At 29.8% G+C, this 16,301-nt stretch overlaps 1 protein-coding gene across 2 annotated transcripts in view; it reads left to right on the top strand.

Moving 5' to 3' along the window:
- Nucleotides 1-16,301, top strand: part of LOC118192388 (uncharacterized) — a 166,753-nt gene that overhangs the window by 71,950 nt on the left and 78,502 nt on the right. For both annotated transcript variants that reach the window (XM_085822103.1, XM_085822102.1), the window contains exons 10-11: nt 6,216-6,367; nt 14,637-14,735. In XM_085822103.1, coding sequence (XP_085678229.1) covers nt 6,216-6,367; nt 14,637-14,735 — 251 coding nt within the window. The remainder of the gene's footprint in view (nt 1-6,215; nt 6,368-14,636; nt 14,736-16,301) is intronic.

The raw sequence follows: 16,301 nt of genomic DNA, 5'->3' as shown, positions 1-16,301 counted from the left end.
TTTAAAAAGTAGCTAGTTGTAAAATTTAAAGGGTATTCAAAATATCATTGCATGTAACGTTGATAAATTTAAAAAAAAAAAAAAAATTGTTGAAGATTTTTGTTAGAAGAATATTAGAAAAATTATTTGATTTTGTAAAAATATATGGAATATTTTTATAATATTGTTTCATAGTTTATATACAGTTGCATATATATTTTGTGCCAATATGCTAATAAATCATAAGCTTAAAAATAATCTCTAGTCAGTATTTTGCTATGCAATCTTGCTGTAATAACTGGATAAGTTTATTAAAAGTTAGAAACATGCTGATGTAAATTGTCTTTGGTAACTTAATAAATACATCTTTGTTTTATATTAATACTATAATTTTTTTTGTAATTTGTAATAAAATTATACAGTGCAAGTAACTTTACATATTATAAATATATCAGTTCTGCTTTTACACCTTTTTGTCTGACAAATAAGAATTCTAATGCCTGTGTATAGGAAAATTAATTAAGAAAAATCTTAAAAATATAAATACTGTCTAAACCAGTGGAATAATTGCATTTTAGCAGCAAAAATATATTGTGATAAAATAAACTATCAAGCAAGCCCACCAGATAAGCAGGCTGCAGCCAAAGCAAAATTTAGAAGTTCTATGTACCCCTGAAAAACAAAAATAATAAAATATTTCAGTATGAATAGTTTTTTTTTGTTGCCAAACTAGGAAACAAAACCTTTCGACATATCAGGTTAATACATATGATGTCACGATTTAAATTTAATGTAATATAACAACATTTTCTCAATATCATTAAAAGAATTAATGGGGCAATAACATATTATGTCCATTATACTAACCTGAAAAAAAAAATAGTTGCCAACAATGCCTATTTATTTAAAATGCTGGCATTAATGAAAAATTTTCGACATACAATAACATCGCATGCAATCGCGTGCTTTCATCAATTTCAGAACATGACCTTATATGATAATAATGTATTTAATGTTCAATAATGCTATTTTTACTTCATTTTGTAAAACTCACAAATTTTTTATTAACAAACTCTACGACTTGAAAGCAAGCAGTGGCAACACTTTTCGAAATAAAGCAGATTTTTATCTCCAGCGTGCGAGTCTGTTGCCACTCGTTAAAATGAGTGTGAAAATTAGTGTTTTTAAAGTTTTTAATTAATATCTCATCTGGTTAAAGTCTTACAAAGATGAGAATAGTCGAAAGGGGCTTCCTAAGAATTTTTGTAATTCAGAATAGTATATTAAATGTTTGGCACTGCTATATTTATTTCATGTTTTGTAAAACTTACAAATTTTTTATTAACAAACTCTATGATCTGAAAGTGAGTAGTGGCAATACTTTTCAAAATAAAGCAGATTTTTATCTCCAGCATGTGAGCCTCTAGGAAAAATTATGCCAAAAATTAGCGTCTTCAGAGTTTTTAATTAATATCTTCTCTGATTAAAATTGTACAGAGCTGAGAATTGTTGAAGATGCTTCTCACAAATTGTAGGAATCTGTAGGCACCTCTCTCGAAACTCAATTCTCCGCCATTCCAGAGGAGATAATGCCACAAATAAACAAACAAACAAGCAGACAGACATGCACAGATTTTAATAGTATGGATTCTAAAATAATAACTGTAGAAAGTATAAGAAATTTGTAAAAGAGAAAGTTGTCAAACAGTTAAAAGCAAAGTAGCCTAGGCCAAATGTTATAAATATTGTAACAGTCATATTGAACTATTTTTGCTCTCATCAAGGGGATGGACAAAAATAATTCAATTTCCTGTGCTAATTAATTGGTATGACAGATCGTCTTTTCTGATACTATGCAATTTTCAAACTGAAAAAACTTAAAAGCTATTCATTCAAAACCATAGCATAATACCATCCCCCATATTCATCTTAACTAAAATATAACATAAATAAAGCACTTTCTTTGCAAGGCAGAGTATCAGTTAACAAAGTGTAATTAAAAATACAGCTAGTTAAGCTCAAGCCACAAAACAAAAAGAGGAAGAAAACTTAATTTACCCCTACCAATGTCCTAGTTGAAATGGAAGCACTAGTTGAAAATGCAATTCTGTCAAGTGTAGACAGAGTTTAAGTAGGTTAAAATTAAGATGGTGGATGATATTTAACCACTTCACTGTCCTACAAAACTTAAGTATTTGCTTCTTTTCTTTCTCAAATTTTACATGTGAAACTATCCTTAGAAATATTTCTTGCCCCCTTTCAGCAGCTGTCAAGACCTACTTAGAAAATTGGCTGTTTTTCTGCTCACCCAGGAGAAAAATATTTTTATGTTCCTGTGGGTTTTGTATGAAAATTAACAAAGATGATCCCCTAAATGCATTTTGTTAAAGGAGAAGTTCCATTGCATTATGAGCTGAAGGAATCCTAGTGCATTCCTGTTTCCTGTCTTTGCAAGTTAACTTACACCTTATTCAATCCCGCCGTTGCAGAGAGCAGATTCCAATTAAACTATCAATCACATCTTTTTAATTTTTACTTATTCTAAGGTGTTTAAAAAACACAAATCATCCAATCTATCTTGGGGGTAATGGTCCGGGCCATATTTAAGTCTGATAAATGTCTGCCATTGCTATTGTCTGAAAGCAAATGAACAAGTCTTTTCGTGGGGCAAAAAGTGAAGTGATTGAAGCAGAAATTAAAAAAGTAAGGTAAGCAGGAAGAGGAAAAATAGAAGAAAAAAGCTGAAATCTTCACCTAGAAGTAGCTGCTTTGAGTCTTGATTATTAGTAACAGAAATCAGATACCAGAGTGGAAAATTATATCCAAGATTTCTGCATTTTTTAAGTTATAAAAATTACACATCTACATATGCATCCACAACTTATTTTAATTCTAAACATATTAAAAAACTTGGCATTAATTACATCCTCTAAACCAAAATTAAAAATGAAGCCTTTAAATCCTGAGGAAAGTTAACTGTGGATATGTAATTTTTGTTAATAAAAAAAATTAAATTTTGTGTATTTGTAATTTTTCACTTTGATAGCCAGATTTGTTAATGACAAGGCCAACTTTGTTGAAGCATGAAGGTGGCCATTTTTAGGTGAGGATTTCACCTTTTCTCTTCTAATTTTTCTTTTCCCACATAATTTGCTGCTACCATAAATTTTTATTTCTGCAACTTTTGCTTTAAATATTACCCACCATCTTAATTTTAACTTATATGTATTTTGCCTCCCTTAATTAAAAACTTCTCTGTGATTCACTCTTTGCTTATAACCACTCCTTCTGTTCCTTCTCTTTCCAGTGTGTGAAATGTACAAAAAATATAAACTTTCTACACTGGGGAAGATACCATAATTGTATTTTTTTTTTTTCCCTTTTGCTTCCATTTCAGTTAGGACATCGGTAATGGTAAATTACATTTTCTACCTCTTTTTGTTTGGTGAAGTGACCTTAACTAGCTGAATTTTTAACTGTACGTAATTTGATTAGATATATTTTTGAGTCTTTTAAACCTCAAACTGACATATTTATTTGATTTGATTTGATTTTAATTGTGCTTACATGCTTTGCATTTTTTCATCATTATTTAATGTTTTTCAACTACATTTTGGAATTTACTGATACTCCACATTTTGAAGAAAGTGCTTTGTTTTATTAATTAGTTTTTTTTTCCTTTTGTTTTATTTTTTGCTGTTTCAGATTGATATAGGAGATGTTGCTATGCAATTGTTTTGAATTAATCGCATTTACGCTTTTTTTGTTAGAAAACTGCATAGTATCAGAAATGTTGATTTGTCTTACCAATTAGTTTGAATGGAAAAATGAATTATTTTTGGTGATCCCCCTGATGAGAGGGAAAATAATTCAATCTGAATGTTGTAATATTTTGCCTATTTGGCCTAGGCTATTGCACTTTTGCTTTAGTTCTTATATTTTCTCTTTTACTGGTTCTCAGCTTTTTCTTTTGCATGTTCAGTCATAATTTTAGCATTTAATATAATTGTTTACAATGTATATATTTTAATAGATTTTCAAAGGATATCTGTATTCTTAATTTAGCTGTATAAATTGATAATTATGTGTTTTATTGTTAATCAAGGTATCCTATTTAAAATTTGAATTGGCTGTTTAATGATGGATGTGAAAACAGCATGCCAACTTTAAACAAAATCTATTTAATTAAAGCAATATCTTTTATGCGTTTGGAGAATATGGTACCTCTCTGTGTTCTTCAAAGGTCAAAATCATTTTGCATCATGCAGTCAAATTTTGTATTTAAGGTGATATAATTTGCAAAAACTTCATGGATCCCTGAAGAAAGGAAATTTGTCAGATTCTCTAAAAGGCATAGGATATTTTTCTGAAATTCATGTGAATCCAAAGTGAATTTTTGCATAATTTTAATAGCTGCCTACCTAATGAAATTTCGGTACTTTCTTGTTATAGTGGCTTCCAAGATTGAGCTAATAAATTGAGATATCTCGCCAAAATCTCACCACATGTTCTTATACTTCGCAACATGTTACATTTTTGCTTTCGCCGTGTATTCTTAGATTAGTATCATGTTTCGTTTTTGTTTAAGGGTTTTGAATTTGCAGTATTTTTTTTTTTCTTTTGAGTATGCAGTAAAGAATTTTTAATTTACCAAATGAAGAGGTGGATGCCATATCATTTATTAGGAAAGAGGTCTCTTACCTGATGAGTGAGTATACAAAAATGGCCACAACATGAAACTATATGTTAACAATGAAACCATTTGGAGATGCAGTGTTAAAAATCATAAAAGAAAGAAGGGCCTCTTTGTTGGAAATTGGTTCAGTGCTTCAAGAGTATTCCTTACTGTGTATGCATTCTTGGGCAGAGGAGTTGACATGCATCTAACGGTAGAACAAGAAGCTTAATCTGTGTGAAAATGCTGCAATTGATTGGAGCAATTACATGCAGGGAATATGTTCCCTACATCTGATACAAAGATTCCATGGAATGAGGTCCCAATAAAATAGTTGAGATTGATGAAAGTTTGTTTGCCCGACCTAAAAGCAACTGTGGCAGAGTACTCCCACAACAGTGGATATTTTAGGAATATGCCGAGAAGATGGCGAGCGCTTTGTCATTCGGATCTCAAATAGAGTTGTTGGTACATTTATGTAGAAAATTATTCAACATGCATAAGATGGATCAACTATCTATTCAGACTGCTGGATATGAAATGGAGCAACTTGAAAAAGCTGGTTCTATCACTTTACTGTGAACCATAAGTACCAGTACTGTAGATCCAACAATAAGTGTTCACATCCAAAATGTAGAAAGAGTGTGTGGTTAAGCCAAGTGGAGTAATAAAAAACAATGGGGCATGGCTCGTTGTTTATGTGGAGAAAGTACATGAGAAAAATTGTTTTGGATGAATTGCTGAAAGCAGTTTTAGAAATATGGCTTTGTCATAAGGATTATTAAAATATTCTTAAGAAACAACATGTGAGTATTATTCTTATTATTGAATACTCTGTCATTTATTTTTATGTTCGTGCTTCGCAAGCTGGCAAGATACCTCAGTTGATTAGTGATTCAGTCTTAGGGGGCCACTGTAACAAGGAAGTAGTGAAATTTCATTTTATTTTTTAATTGAAAGATAATTTTTCTTAAAAATAACATTATGTTCAATAGGAAAATAATATTTGAATTTTGGATGCATATGCATGTATAGTATTACATTTTTCATGAAGTTACAAAATCCTTCACTTAGTCAACAGATATAAAATATATTGCTAAAAAATTATTTTTAATTCTTATTTTGTCATTATATGGTCTTGACCTAAAAATATAATTTTTTTAATATGAAATATCTATGAATATATTTTTTATTCTTCACTTTTATACATATATCTATTCAGTCAGCTTTTTAGTTTCATATGCAATATGAACTCCTCTCAATATTTGTATTTTTAGTCCCAAAATTTTTTTATTTGAATTATTGTTATTATTAATAATAATCAGATGTAACTTTCAAAACATTAACACCAGAATTTCTTACATCTTTGTCATTGACAGAAAGGGAAGAACTCTGAAATAATAAAATTATATATTTATTATTTTAATATTATTATGTTGTTAATTATAATACTAACTTTGGCATTTATTTATGGCTGATTAATACAATGCAATTGCAACTACCAGTCCTTTCTGCCCCCTCTTTTCTGTTTTACTTGTGTTATTTTTATCTCTTTAAACAGACAAACTGAAAGAAGAACATGTCATGTTTGAAACTAATATTAAGGAAGCCCAGCAAAAAGTAGACAGTTTAGAAAAGGAAATAACTTGTCATCAAACTGAGAGAGATAACTGGATGCAAAAATATGAAACCTTGCATGAAAGTTTTAATAATGTGAGTTGTTATTTTTTAATTATATTATTTTAGAGAATTTTCTGTAGCAGTAATAAAAAATAGCTGATGTATTAGCCAGATTTCCTGCATAATAAAATCTATGTGAAGGTGCTGTGTTCAAAACAGGCTTCAGCTTTTTATCTTTTACTCTATTTATAGTTCAAAAGTATATTCCTCAATATGGCTTTCCCCCCCCACACTCTGGTTCAGAAAATTGCAGTCTTCACATTTCATCTGAAACAGTTAACTATTCAGTAATATCTTTTGACTGCATGTAAAAATAGATGAAATTGTCTTTGGTGCTGCTAAAATGCCTATTAGTATTGGAACCTCAGTATGTTATTGGGTTCTTACATGTAAAGCTATCAATAATTAGTAAAAATACAGAATGAGAGCTAAAGCATACAACAAGATACTTGGAATGCAGCAAACATTTTTATTTTTTAACATGACCCTCCGCTTATCTACATCAAGATTTTTATACAATCACTGTGTGAGGATCTTCTGCATTCAAGTCTAGGTTAGGGCTGCAGACACAAATGGGCCTCTTGCTGACTGTATTATCCATGAAACATGTGTAAGGCACAATTGCCTCCACCAAGAACTTAACTTAGAGCACCCGTTATGTTCATGCACTCTAATCCTCCATTCTCGTGTTAGCAAAGAAAATGTTATGTTTAATTTCATGTGTTATACACAGGGTAAAGCTGCTGCCTAGGAACCTGGTCTGTGACTGCAAATAAAGTGACTTCAACAGGATCAATAAAGTGGAAATGGAAATTATTTGTGATTAAGTTGGGGCTGTGTGAAGATTGCTGAAGAAACTGCCACACGAACTCCACAAGAAACTCATGGGTTGACTGCGCCTCATGATACTGTACACTATTATCGATGGAATATATATGTTATATTCATTAGGCCCGAGTTCTTTCAGTGAACTGTTCTAACATTGATCAATGCAGCAACATTACATTATGATGCATCAGTCACATTTTCTCCTTGCCTCAGGAAGTGAGGCAAGGAGTTCATCTTTGCCTTAGGAAGACTATCAGCCACAAAAGATGTATCATATCCAAGTGCTGTAGAATGGTAGACATTATCAAACTGCCTTGACAGCTCTCAATGATCAGTTGCATTGCTCACTGAGTTAGCATGAAATGTGATAATCTTGCTATGTTGTGACACTTTAAACTATTTATGTCTATTTTTTTATCCCAAAACAAGTACTAGTACCATATTTATTGACTTTTCATCATATTTAGTGACATCAGTTTTAGGAATTACTATTTTGGTTTGTAGGCTTTGATTCTAATCAAGTTTAAAAATATCTAAAATGTTTTTAGCTGGCATTTGACATAGTGAGATGCTTCTTAACAAGCTAATTAAATATCTACTAAAAATTTAATTCAGCATTAGGGAAGTTTCTTAAAGTTATTTTTGGCGAAAAAAATTGAAATTGCATAAATGATTTTATATAAGAATGAGTATCTTATGCCAAAGTTTTTGTGAAAGAAATGAGTCAGTTAAATCAGAAATCAGTATTATGTTATTTTCAGTTAAAACTATTATGTATACTCTAATAGAAAATGTAATCCCATTACCAAGAAGGAGTTGTGATAGATAAATGAAATTTGGGAGGTGTACTTGCACATCTGAAAGATGACGTCTGTTCAGATTTTGTACTAGATGAATTAGTATGGCACTAGTATGCCTCTATAAACATGCAAATTGTGTTTGCTTTAAATGCAATGATGTAAACTTCTTGTGCGTTGTTTATCTTTTAGTCTGGGTGCTGTGAGTGAAATTTGAGTCAAGAATGCCCTTAAGGATACGAAGAAGGCAGCATCAGCAGTTTATTGAGTGTAAACAAGACTATGTAATAGGGCTATGAGAAGGTGGATTTTCTTTTTGTGATATTGCAGAAAGACTTAAAAGGAACCACTGTGCATGCAGATCGGTAGTGGTGTTTACAAGAAAGTACTGTCTCTAGAAAGCCAGGCTGCAGCTGCTCATGTGCCACCACTCAAAGGGAGAACCATACTATTCGCCACATGTCTGTGGCACATTGCACTGCATCTGCAGCAGACATTCGAACTTTTGTTCGAACTGGAGGGACACAGCAAATTGTAACAAATTAATTATTTGAAGGACAGCTCAGAGCCAAATGTTTTGTAGCAGCTATACCACTAACTCCAAATCACTGCCATCTGTAACTTCACAGGTGTTAATCTAGAGTTTCTTGGAAACAGTGGTGTAACTAGGTGGAAAAAAGGGTGGACATCTATCCCTGAGCACAGCATCCAGGGGTACTAAATTGTTATGAAATTTTAAAATTAAATATTTTTTATTCTTGTCAGACCAGAGGGGTCATAAAATCTTCAGTTGTTCCTGGGTCTGTGATTGGAAGGTGGAATAAAGAACTGTTGTCTTCTCAGATGAGAGTTATTGATGTCATTTCTTGATGCCAGTGATGGCCATAATTTAGTTAGAAGGAAGCCAGATGAGAATTTAGAACCAAGCTATCTGCGACGTAGACATATTGGTTCCAAGACCAATATGGACCATTCTGATTTGATTTACCAAGTGCAACAGGCATGGAACTCTATCCCATAAAATAATATACATCACCTGGATGACACAATGCACACAGATTTACATGCTTGCATTCAACATCATCACAGCTACAGTGGTTATTAATGTGCCACCATTCGCATTTGAAATGCCTTTTCTTGCACATACTGTAACCTGTGACGATGAAACATGGATCAAATAAATATGTTACCTAGAAAAATGCTTTCCAACATTACTTTCCTTTAAATTGATTTCTTATTGTTGTTGGGATTTCGTTTTCCATCAGTATATTTGTAAGGTATTTTCATTAAAGCTGTAGATCAGGCACGTCAAACTCACTACCTCATGTGGGCTAAATTGTCATCATTTTACGACAGTGCAGGCCACAAAAAAGGGAGCCATTTTCATGCTTAATGATGTATTTGAAAAGTAAGTGAAAAAATGCATAAAATCCTACCCAATACTGTAATTTTTTATAAATGCAATGCACATAAATCCTGGTAGTACAAGGATACTTATTGTTTCTTTTTTCTCTGTGGTTCATACTGATATATACTGCTCAAAATAGGAATTATGTAAAACATTTAGAGCTTCCTGGAAACCACAGAAGCAGGTGTTTGTAAAATTTTGGGGTACCTATTTCACTGAACTTTTACTTTTCAGTTGAGTTATACTGAATTTCTGTTAATACCATCTGTAAAAGGATAGTAGTCTCCCTAGAGTAGTCTCCCTTTAGACAGATCTCCCTAGAGTCTGTTAAAAAATATTTTTGTTTAGAGTTCATCTCAGAAATGTTTTTTAACACCCAAACTTGTATATATACATATATGCCTTGATATGGGTATAATTCCAGTTTTTAATAATATGCTATAATTATGTATTTTTTGTTATTTTCTTGGGTTAAGCCGAGGGCTATAGAAAAATGAGTCAAAGGCTATGTGTTTGGCATGCATGCTGTAAACGTAAGCTACTTAGTTGCTTTACTTGTTTTTGACCTTTATATATGGAAACAAAAAATTCAAGTTAATTCAAATTGCAATCTCAATATTTCAAAGAAGAATTTATTATTTAACATTTCAAAAAAATTAACATTAAAAGAGTGTAAAGCACCATAAGAATTTAAAAAACATAATATTCTTTGCCAGTTGCATAACATAAGCATAAGAAAAAGCTTTCACTTATTACAGCAGAGTTGCAAATGTGCATAAAAAGCATCTGTTTTATATATTGTAAATTAAATATATCAGTTAGATATATTATTTTATTAAAGATGCACAGTAAGACTGTATACATATAAGCTATTAGATTTAAATGCTAAAATAGACAATAATAATTACCCTTCTTAATTGTGAAGGTGTAGGAAAAATGTTAATTTAAATTTTGATTAACTTCTAAACAGAGCCGATCTTAGAGAATGAAGTGCATATTCATATTCAAGGGGGGGGGATTTTGTAAGAAAATGTTATTTCATTTTTTTATGTCAGTTATGACAAATCATCAAAATGCAAACAAAAAATCGTTTATAGGTATAAAAAAATGTAACATGAATTTTGTTGTGACTTCTAAAGTTAGACCTTTGATAATAAAATGGATATTGTAGTTCAGGAGGGGGGGGGGAAAAAAAGCTTCTTTCATTTCTTTAATATTAAGAAAAAGAAAATTTGTAGAATAGTGTTACTGGTTTTAAATCAGTTCAAAGTTTGTATAGTCATTAAAAGTACTTAGCTCTTAGGTCTTTTAGAAATGGTTTTTGGTCCTTGAAATTCCTTGTAATTTCAGCCAAAACCGACAAAAGGACCTAAATTTTACTCATGTAACACTTCTGTCTATTTTTTATGACTGCAATTTTGAGTGTGAATTAACATTTTGGAGTGTGATGCATTGACAAATATGTATTTGATGGGTTAATGTGTGAATTCCTCCTACTTCTTATACACAAGTTTTAGGCATGATTGAAACGTTTTATATATATATATATATATATATATATATATATATATTGTTCTGTTCATATGGGTTCATAGTGGATTGAATGCACAAGTTGATAAAAAGGTAATAAAATTTATTCTTATTCCAAGAAATAAAACAAAATGCTAAAATTTCCTCAGAAATATTCATACAATATCGCAATATCTCACAGTGGTTATATTTTGAACTACTAAAATGTAAATAGAACTCAATTCAAAATCACAAAGAAAGCTTATCTCATCCCACCGCAAATTCACTACAATTCATAACAGCACTAAATAAACAACTGAACTAAGATGTTATAATCTGGCTTTTGTAAGCTTTTTAATCAAGCACGAGAACATTCTGGTATTTTCTCGATTTTTCTGGATAACAAAAGAGTACAATTACAAGATATCTATTTATTAAAATGTTAAATGCATGTGTTCCTGTATTTTAATTTTTCCACATCAAATAAGTCTCGTGCTGCATTGCAGGGAAATATAAAACAATTTTAATTGAAAATTCTACTAAAAATAGCTAAATAAATTCAAAAACCATAACTATCTCTATATATATTTCTTTTTTCACAAATGAAGACTTTACAGAATATTAAACTCAAGGCAGCTTTTCTCTTTTTGGAAGCCCAACAGTGGCCGAGCAGTTGAATTGCTCAACTTTGGTAGTTCGGTCCAGGTTCAAATCTCAGGCACTGGGCTGGTTTTGTAGGTGTTTTCATGGTTTTCACTATGTGTAACGTGTATATGAGCCAATTTCCCATGGAAAGTCCTCCAGAAAGCTCTTGAGCAGATAGCCCTCAAGTGCTTCACCATAAAAAAAAATTAAAAAAAAAAAACTTTTTGGGATATGAGTTATTTTATTATGTGGTGCTAAATGTGGTAACTTATCAACATTTTGGTAATTTCAAGATCAATTTGTATACTAAATTTTTTATTAAGAGATTGAACATTTTGGCAATTTTTTACATTGCATAATAACATTGATAAATATCATAAAAATAATGATATATTAAAGAAATTTAAGAAATAACATTCAAATAGAAAGTTTTTATTTTCTCTTTGATAACTTTGGAATATTTTGATTCTGAAAAATAAATAAAATAATAAATTCTATAAAACAGAATTTCTGAAACACTCCTTAGTAATAGTAAAAAATGTTACTGCTTTGTAGTTGTTTTAGAATATTTAAATGTGTATCAGTTTTTTTTTGAAAATTCACTTCTCTTCGCTGATTTCCTCCCCGCTAATAAAAATTTACTCCCTCCTTTTTGCTCTTACAGAGTTGATAGGGATTAATTTTCTTTTTCAAATTTTATATCTTGCAACTTGGAAGTTCCTAGCAGCAAGATTTACATATTATCACTTGAAGGGATGATTTATAGACCTACAATATTCTAGAAAAATGTGACAAAACGAGAAGTGTCTTCATGGTATTAACATGTAATGGAAATGTTTTATAGGAAATTTTTGATGAATTTCTTATCTTTTGGACAATTTTTGGAAGAATAGTGGAAACAAAATTAGTTTTTCTCCTTTTGATCCTAGAAGTCTTCTTGTCTTTCCATTAGATACACACATGGAAGCAATTGAACCATTGAAGAAAGCAAAGTAATTGAAAACTCACAGTTTATTAGAAGATTCATCATATATGTGTCAGTGCACCACATATACCTCAGTGCTTCTCTTAAATTATTAAAAATTTTGCCCTGACTTTTGTTGCTCTATGCTTCACTCAATTCTAAAAATTCTGCCACACTGGCTCTTAGCTTTGATATCATTTCATATTTATTCTCAATACTCATATTATTAAAGATATTAGCAGTTTTTTCTATACCTTCTAAGTATGAGCGATTCTTTAGAATAACAGGAATTTAATTAAATCTGAAAATTCTAAAATGAAGAGGAAATTCATTGAAAAAAATTTGATTTTATGAAGAGAGAGAAAATTGTTGTTCAAACATACATTGTTGAAACATTAACAAATTAGAGATAAAGCAAAGGCTAGTGAGAACATTGATTTGTTTATTGAATTAAATAAACTTAGAAAAGATGTTAAAGAGGACGAAGTTGATGTAAATTAGCTAACATCTGGAAAGTTTTCAAATTAAAAAGATACATAAGCATTTTGCTACTACAAAACATAAATGTTTTTCATTGTAACTGAAAACAAAATACTACCTTCAAAGGGTTAAAAATATTTTTAATATATATTTTACATGCTTTAAATGCTTAATTTTGTTCATTTTTAGTAATTCAGAACATGCATTGAATGATTTTTCTTTTCCTCTTTTTCTTTTTCTTTCTTTCTTTCTTTCTTTTCTTTTCTTTTTTTTTTTTTAGTTAAAATTTATATTCTTCTATTAATATACATACTTTGTGGTTAGCAGTATGATTTAATGCAAATTATGAATAACATTGCATGACATAACAACACATTGGTAACATCTGTGCTTTTGTTTCATGTAACCTTAAATGAATCTCAGTAAACCATTTTTGCTTTTATGAACAAGGATATAAGTTAACTATATATATATATGCAATTTTTTTTCATTTAAAAAATTAATATTTGGCACCTCCCTTTTATGGCACAATGAGCAGTGGATTATTTTATAGGATCTTACCATCATTAAAAGTATGTATTAATGTATATGATGTGGTACTTTAATTGAAAATGGATAAGCAATGATGTTGGAATGTGAAAATGTTTTACAAGAGAATGTCCATTTGAAAAAGAATGTAGTTTTGAAGGATGTAGAGTCATATTTGTGACTGCATTCCAGTTCATTTACAGCTGGTCAAGAGAATTAACATTAAGAAAAGAGCAGCTGGTTACAGCCAACAAAATAGCAATATATTGGACTAATTAACCTGTGAGAAGTTTGTATTTATAGCATTCTAAACACAGCTTCTGGTAACATCAGAAGGCGTAACAAAATAGTAGAAATTGACTTCAGCCTTTTTACAAAGTGCAAGAATGAAACAGGTAGAAAACTGATTGTTTATTAAACAAAGAAGTGTCAGTTCTTTCATAATCACACAGGAGAAATTCTGGCAACTTTTGCAGGATCTCCGCCAACTTTCATGTTTCGATAGTAATCAAATTTTATGGTCAAATACATTAGTACCATTTTCAGATATATTTTTTTATTTGAATTGGAATGTTAATCACCCCATGCACAGATAGTGGAATAATTATGATAAATCATAATGAGATTATCTTTCTTAATACGGAGAATGACTTATAAAAATTTTCCAAGAGAACTTGGCTCATAACTATACATGAGGAAATTCTTGTGTGCAATTACAGGCTTAGTTTATATAGAAAGTATATAAAGTAGTATTATCATTTCAATCTCTGTGATCTTTATGATCATGGATTTTTTTATATATTTATTCTTAATATATCTTTATTGGAGCATTGAAAGCATATAATATATGTATTCACGTTTAGATCAGAATGTATATCATCATCATTTTTGATAAGTTAAAAATATTTCATAGCATAAATAAAAAGTAAATGCAGTGGCAACTTCCTGATTTTTTTTAAATTTGAAATTTGTATTATTGTTATAAATGATGCTTATTATTATACTTATTTGATTATAACTTCTGTAAAGTTTAATTCTAGGTCTAGTGAAATATATCAAGTCACTTTTAATATATATTTCGTATAGTTGTATTATTTTTAATGTATGCTTGCATTGTAAGTTTTTTTTTAAATACTTTTTAAGCTGAAGGAGAGCTATGCTGCTTTAAGTGAGAAGAATGCTGAAGCTCAGAAACATATGGATTCAATTATTATTTCCAATGGAGAAATGGAAAATGATTATGTGAGTGCAAAAATTGTAGTATTTAGTGCAATATAGTAAACAGATGATTTTTAATTGGTCACGCCTATATGATAAAGATTAATTTTAATATTTTATTAGCAAATATACAAATTAATACAATTATATATGTTTATAAGAGTAATTACTGATTTGAAGAAATGTACAGTCAATTTAGAAATGACTGAGATTAAAGTTGGATATAGTTATATTCTCTTATGTGTATATTATACTATGTTTTGAATTCAAAATGAAAAAAAGTCAATTTTATAAATCTTACACAAGACCATCTGATAAAAAGAAATCTCAATGCCTTTTTCTTTATAGCATTCCTTCAACAAACTTGAATTATGTGGTTATTGTTCTCAGGAATAATTTCATAATATACTATTAGTGCTGAAGAAATAAATTTGTGTGTAAATAAGCCCTACTCCTGTTTAAAAAAGTGTCATTTCTGTTGTTTAAGGTAGTGTTATAATGCCACATACTGAATTTAATAATAAAAGATTTACAGCTTTTGTACATATTGACATTTTAATATTTGAAAGTCAGTAAACTCCTGATTAATTGAAGTAATATAAAGGACATTCCCTGCAATTAACAATAAATCATTGCTAATCTAACAGTACTTAAGAAAACAACAGAAGAAAGGAATAATCCATATTATAATCAACAGAAAAAATGCTATTAACAATTTACCTATATTTTTAATCACCTTATATTTGATTATAAGTTCATTTGATTTTGTAAATTAAATCAGAAATTAGAATAAAAGCATACATCAAAAGAGATTTATTACCCTATATATTGTACTATTTTGATTTATTACCCTATATATTGTACGTCAAAATTTCTTTATATTTTATCACCCATTTTATATTTTCAAGTCCTCGATTTGTAATTTTTACCTTTAGTTTTTACAAAATAGCTTTTACTACTTTAATATTGTTTCTAATTGTGACATGATTTTACATTTTTGCTAAGGAAAACATTGAGATCTAAAAAAGACCTAAATCAGGCCCATTAAGCAGTAGAACTACCACCATACTACCTGAAATAACTTTAAATAGAATAAACAACTAAAATATGAACTTAAAGTCTAGGAACTGGTGAGATTTACCAGCTACACCAAAAAAAGCACATTATTACATATTTTGTAAAATATAATGCATGTTACTTACATGCATAGAAATATGTTTCTTACATATACAAAAAAATGAAATAACTGAATATCATAAACATCCTAGTTTTCCTTAAAACAGACAGAGAAATTTTAAACACAATCAATATATAAATTCATTTCATTTACAGATACTTATTTTATTAAATTTGACAATTTCAATTTAGTCACTGTATTTTTACTTAGATCCTTTAGAGTATTAAATTTAGCAGTATCTGGAATAAATCTTAGAACAATATTTTTCATGGAAGAGCATCTAAACAATAAGTGCTCAACATCGACATTACTCATACCACATGGACAGGCACAATTTTTTATCGAAAACCTATTATAATAAAAGGGAAAGTGTCCATGATTAGTTTAAGCTTGGTTTAGACACTTGTCACCTA

Source organism: Stegodyphus dumicola, chromosome 8 (genome assembly GCF_044657685.1).
Source record: "Stegodyphus dumicola isolate Sdum_Otavi_A_Nest chromosome 8, ASM4465768v1".
In the NCBI taxonomy this organism is placed as follows: Eukaryota; Metazoa; Arthropoda; class Arachnida; order Araneae; family Eresidae; genus Stegodyphus; species Stegodyphus dumicola.
This window is presented reverse-complemented; position numbering and strand designations above follow the sequence as displayed.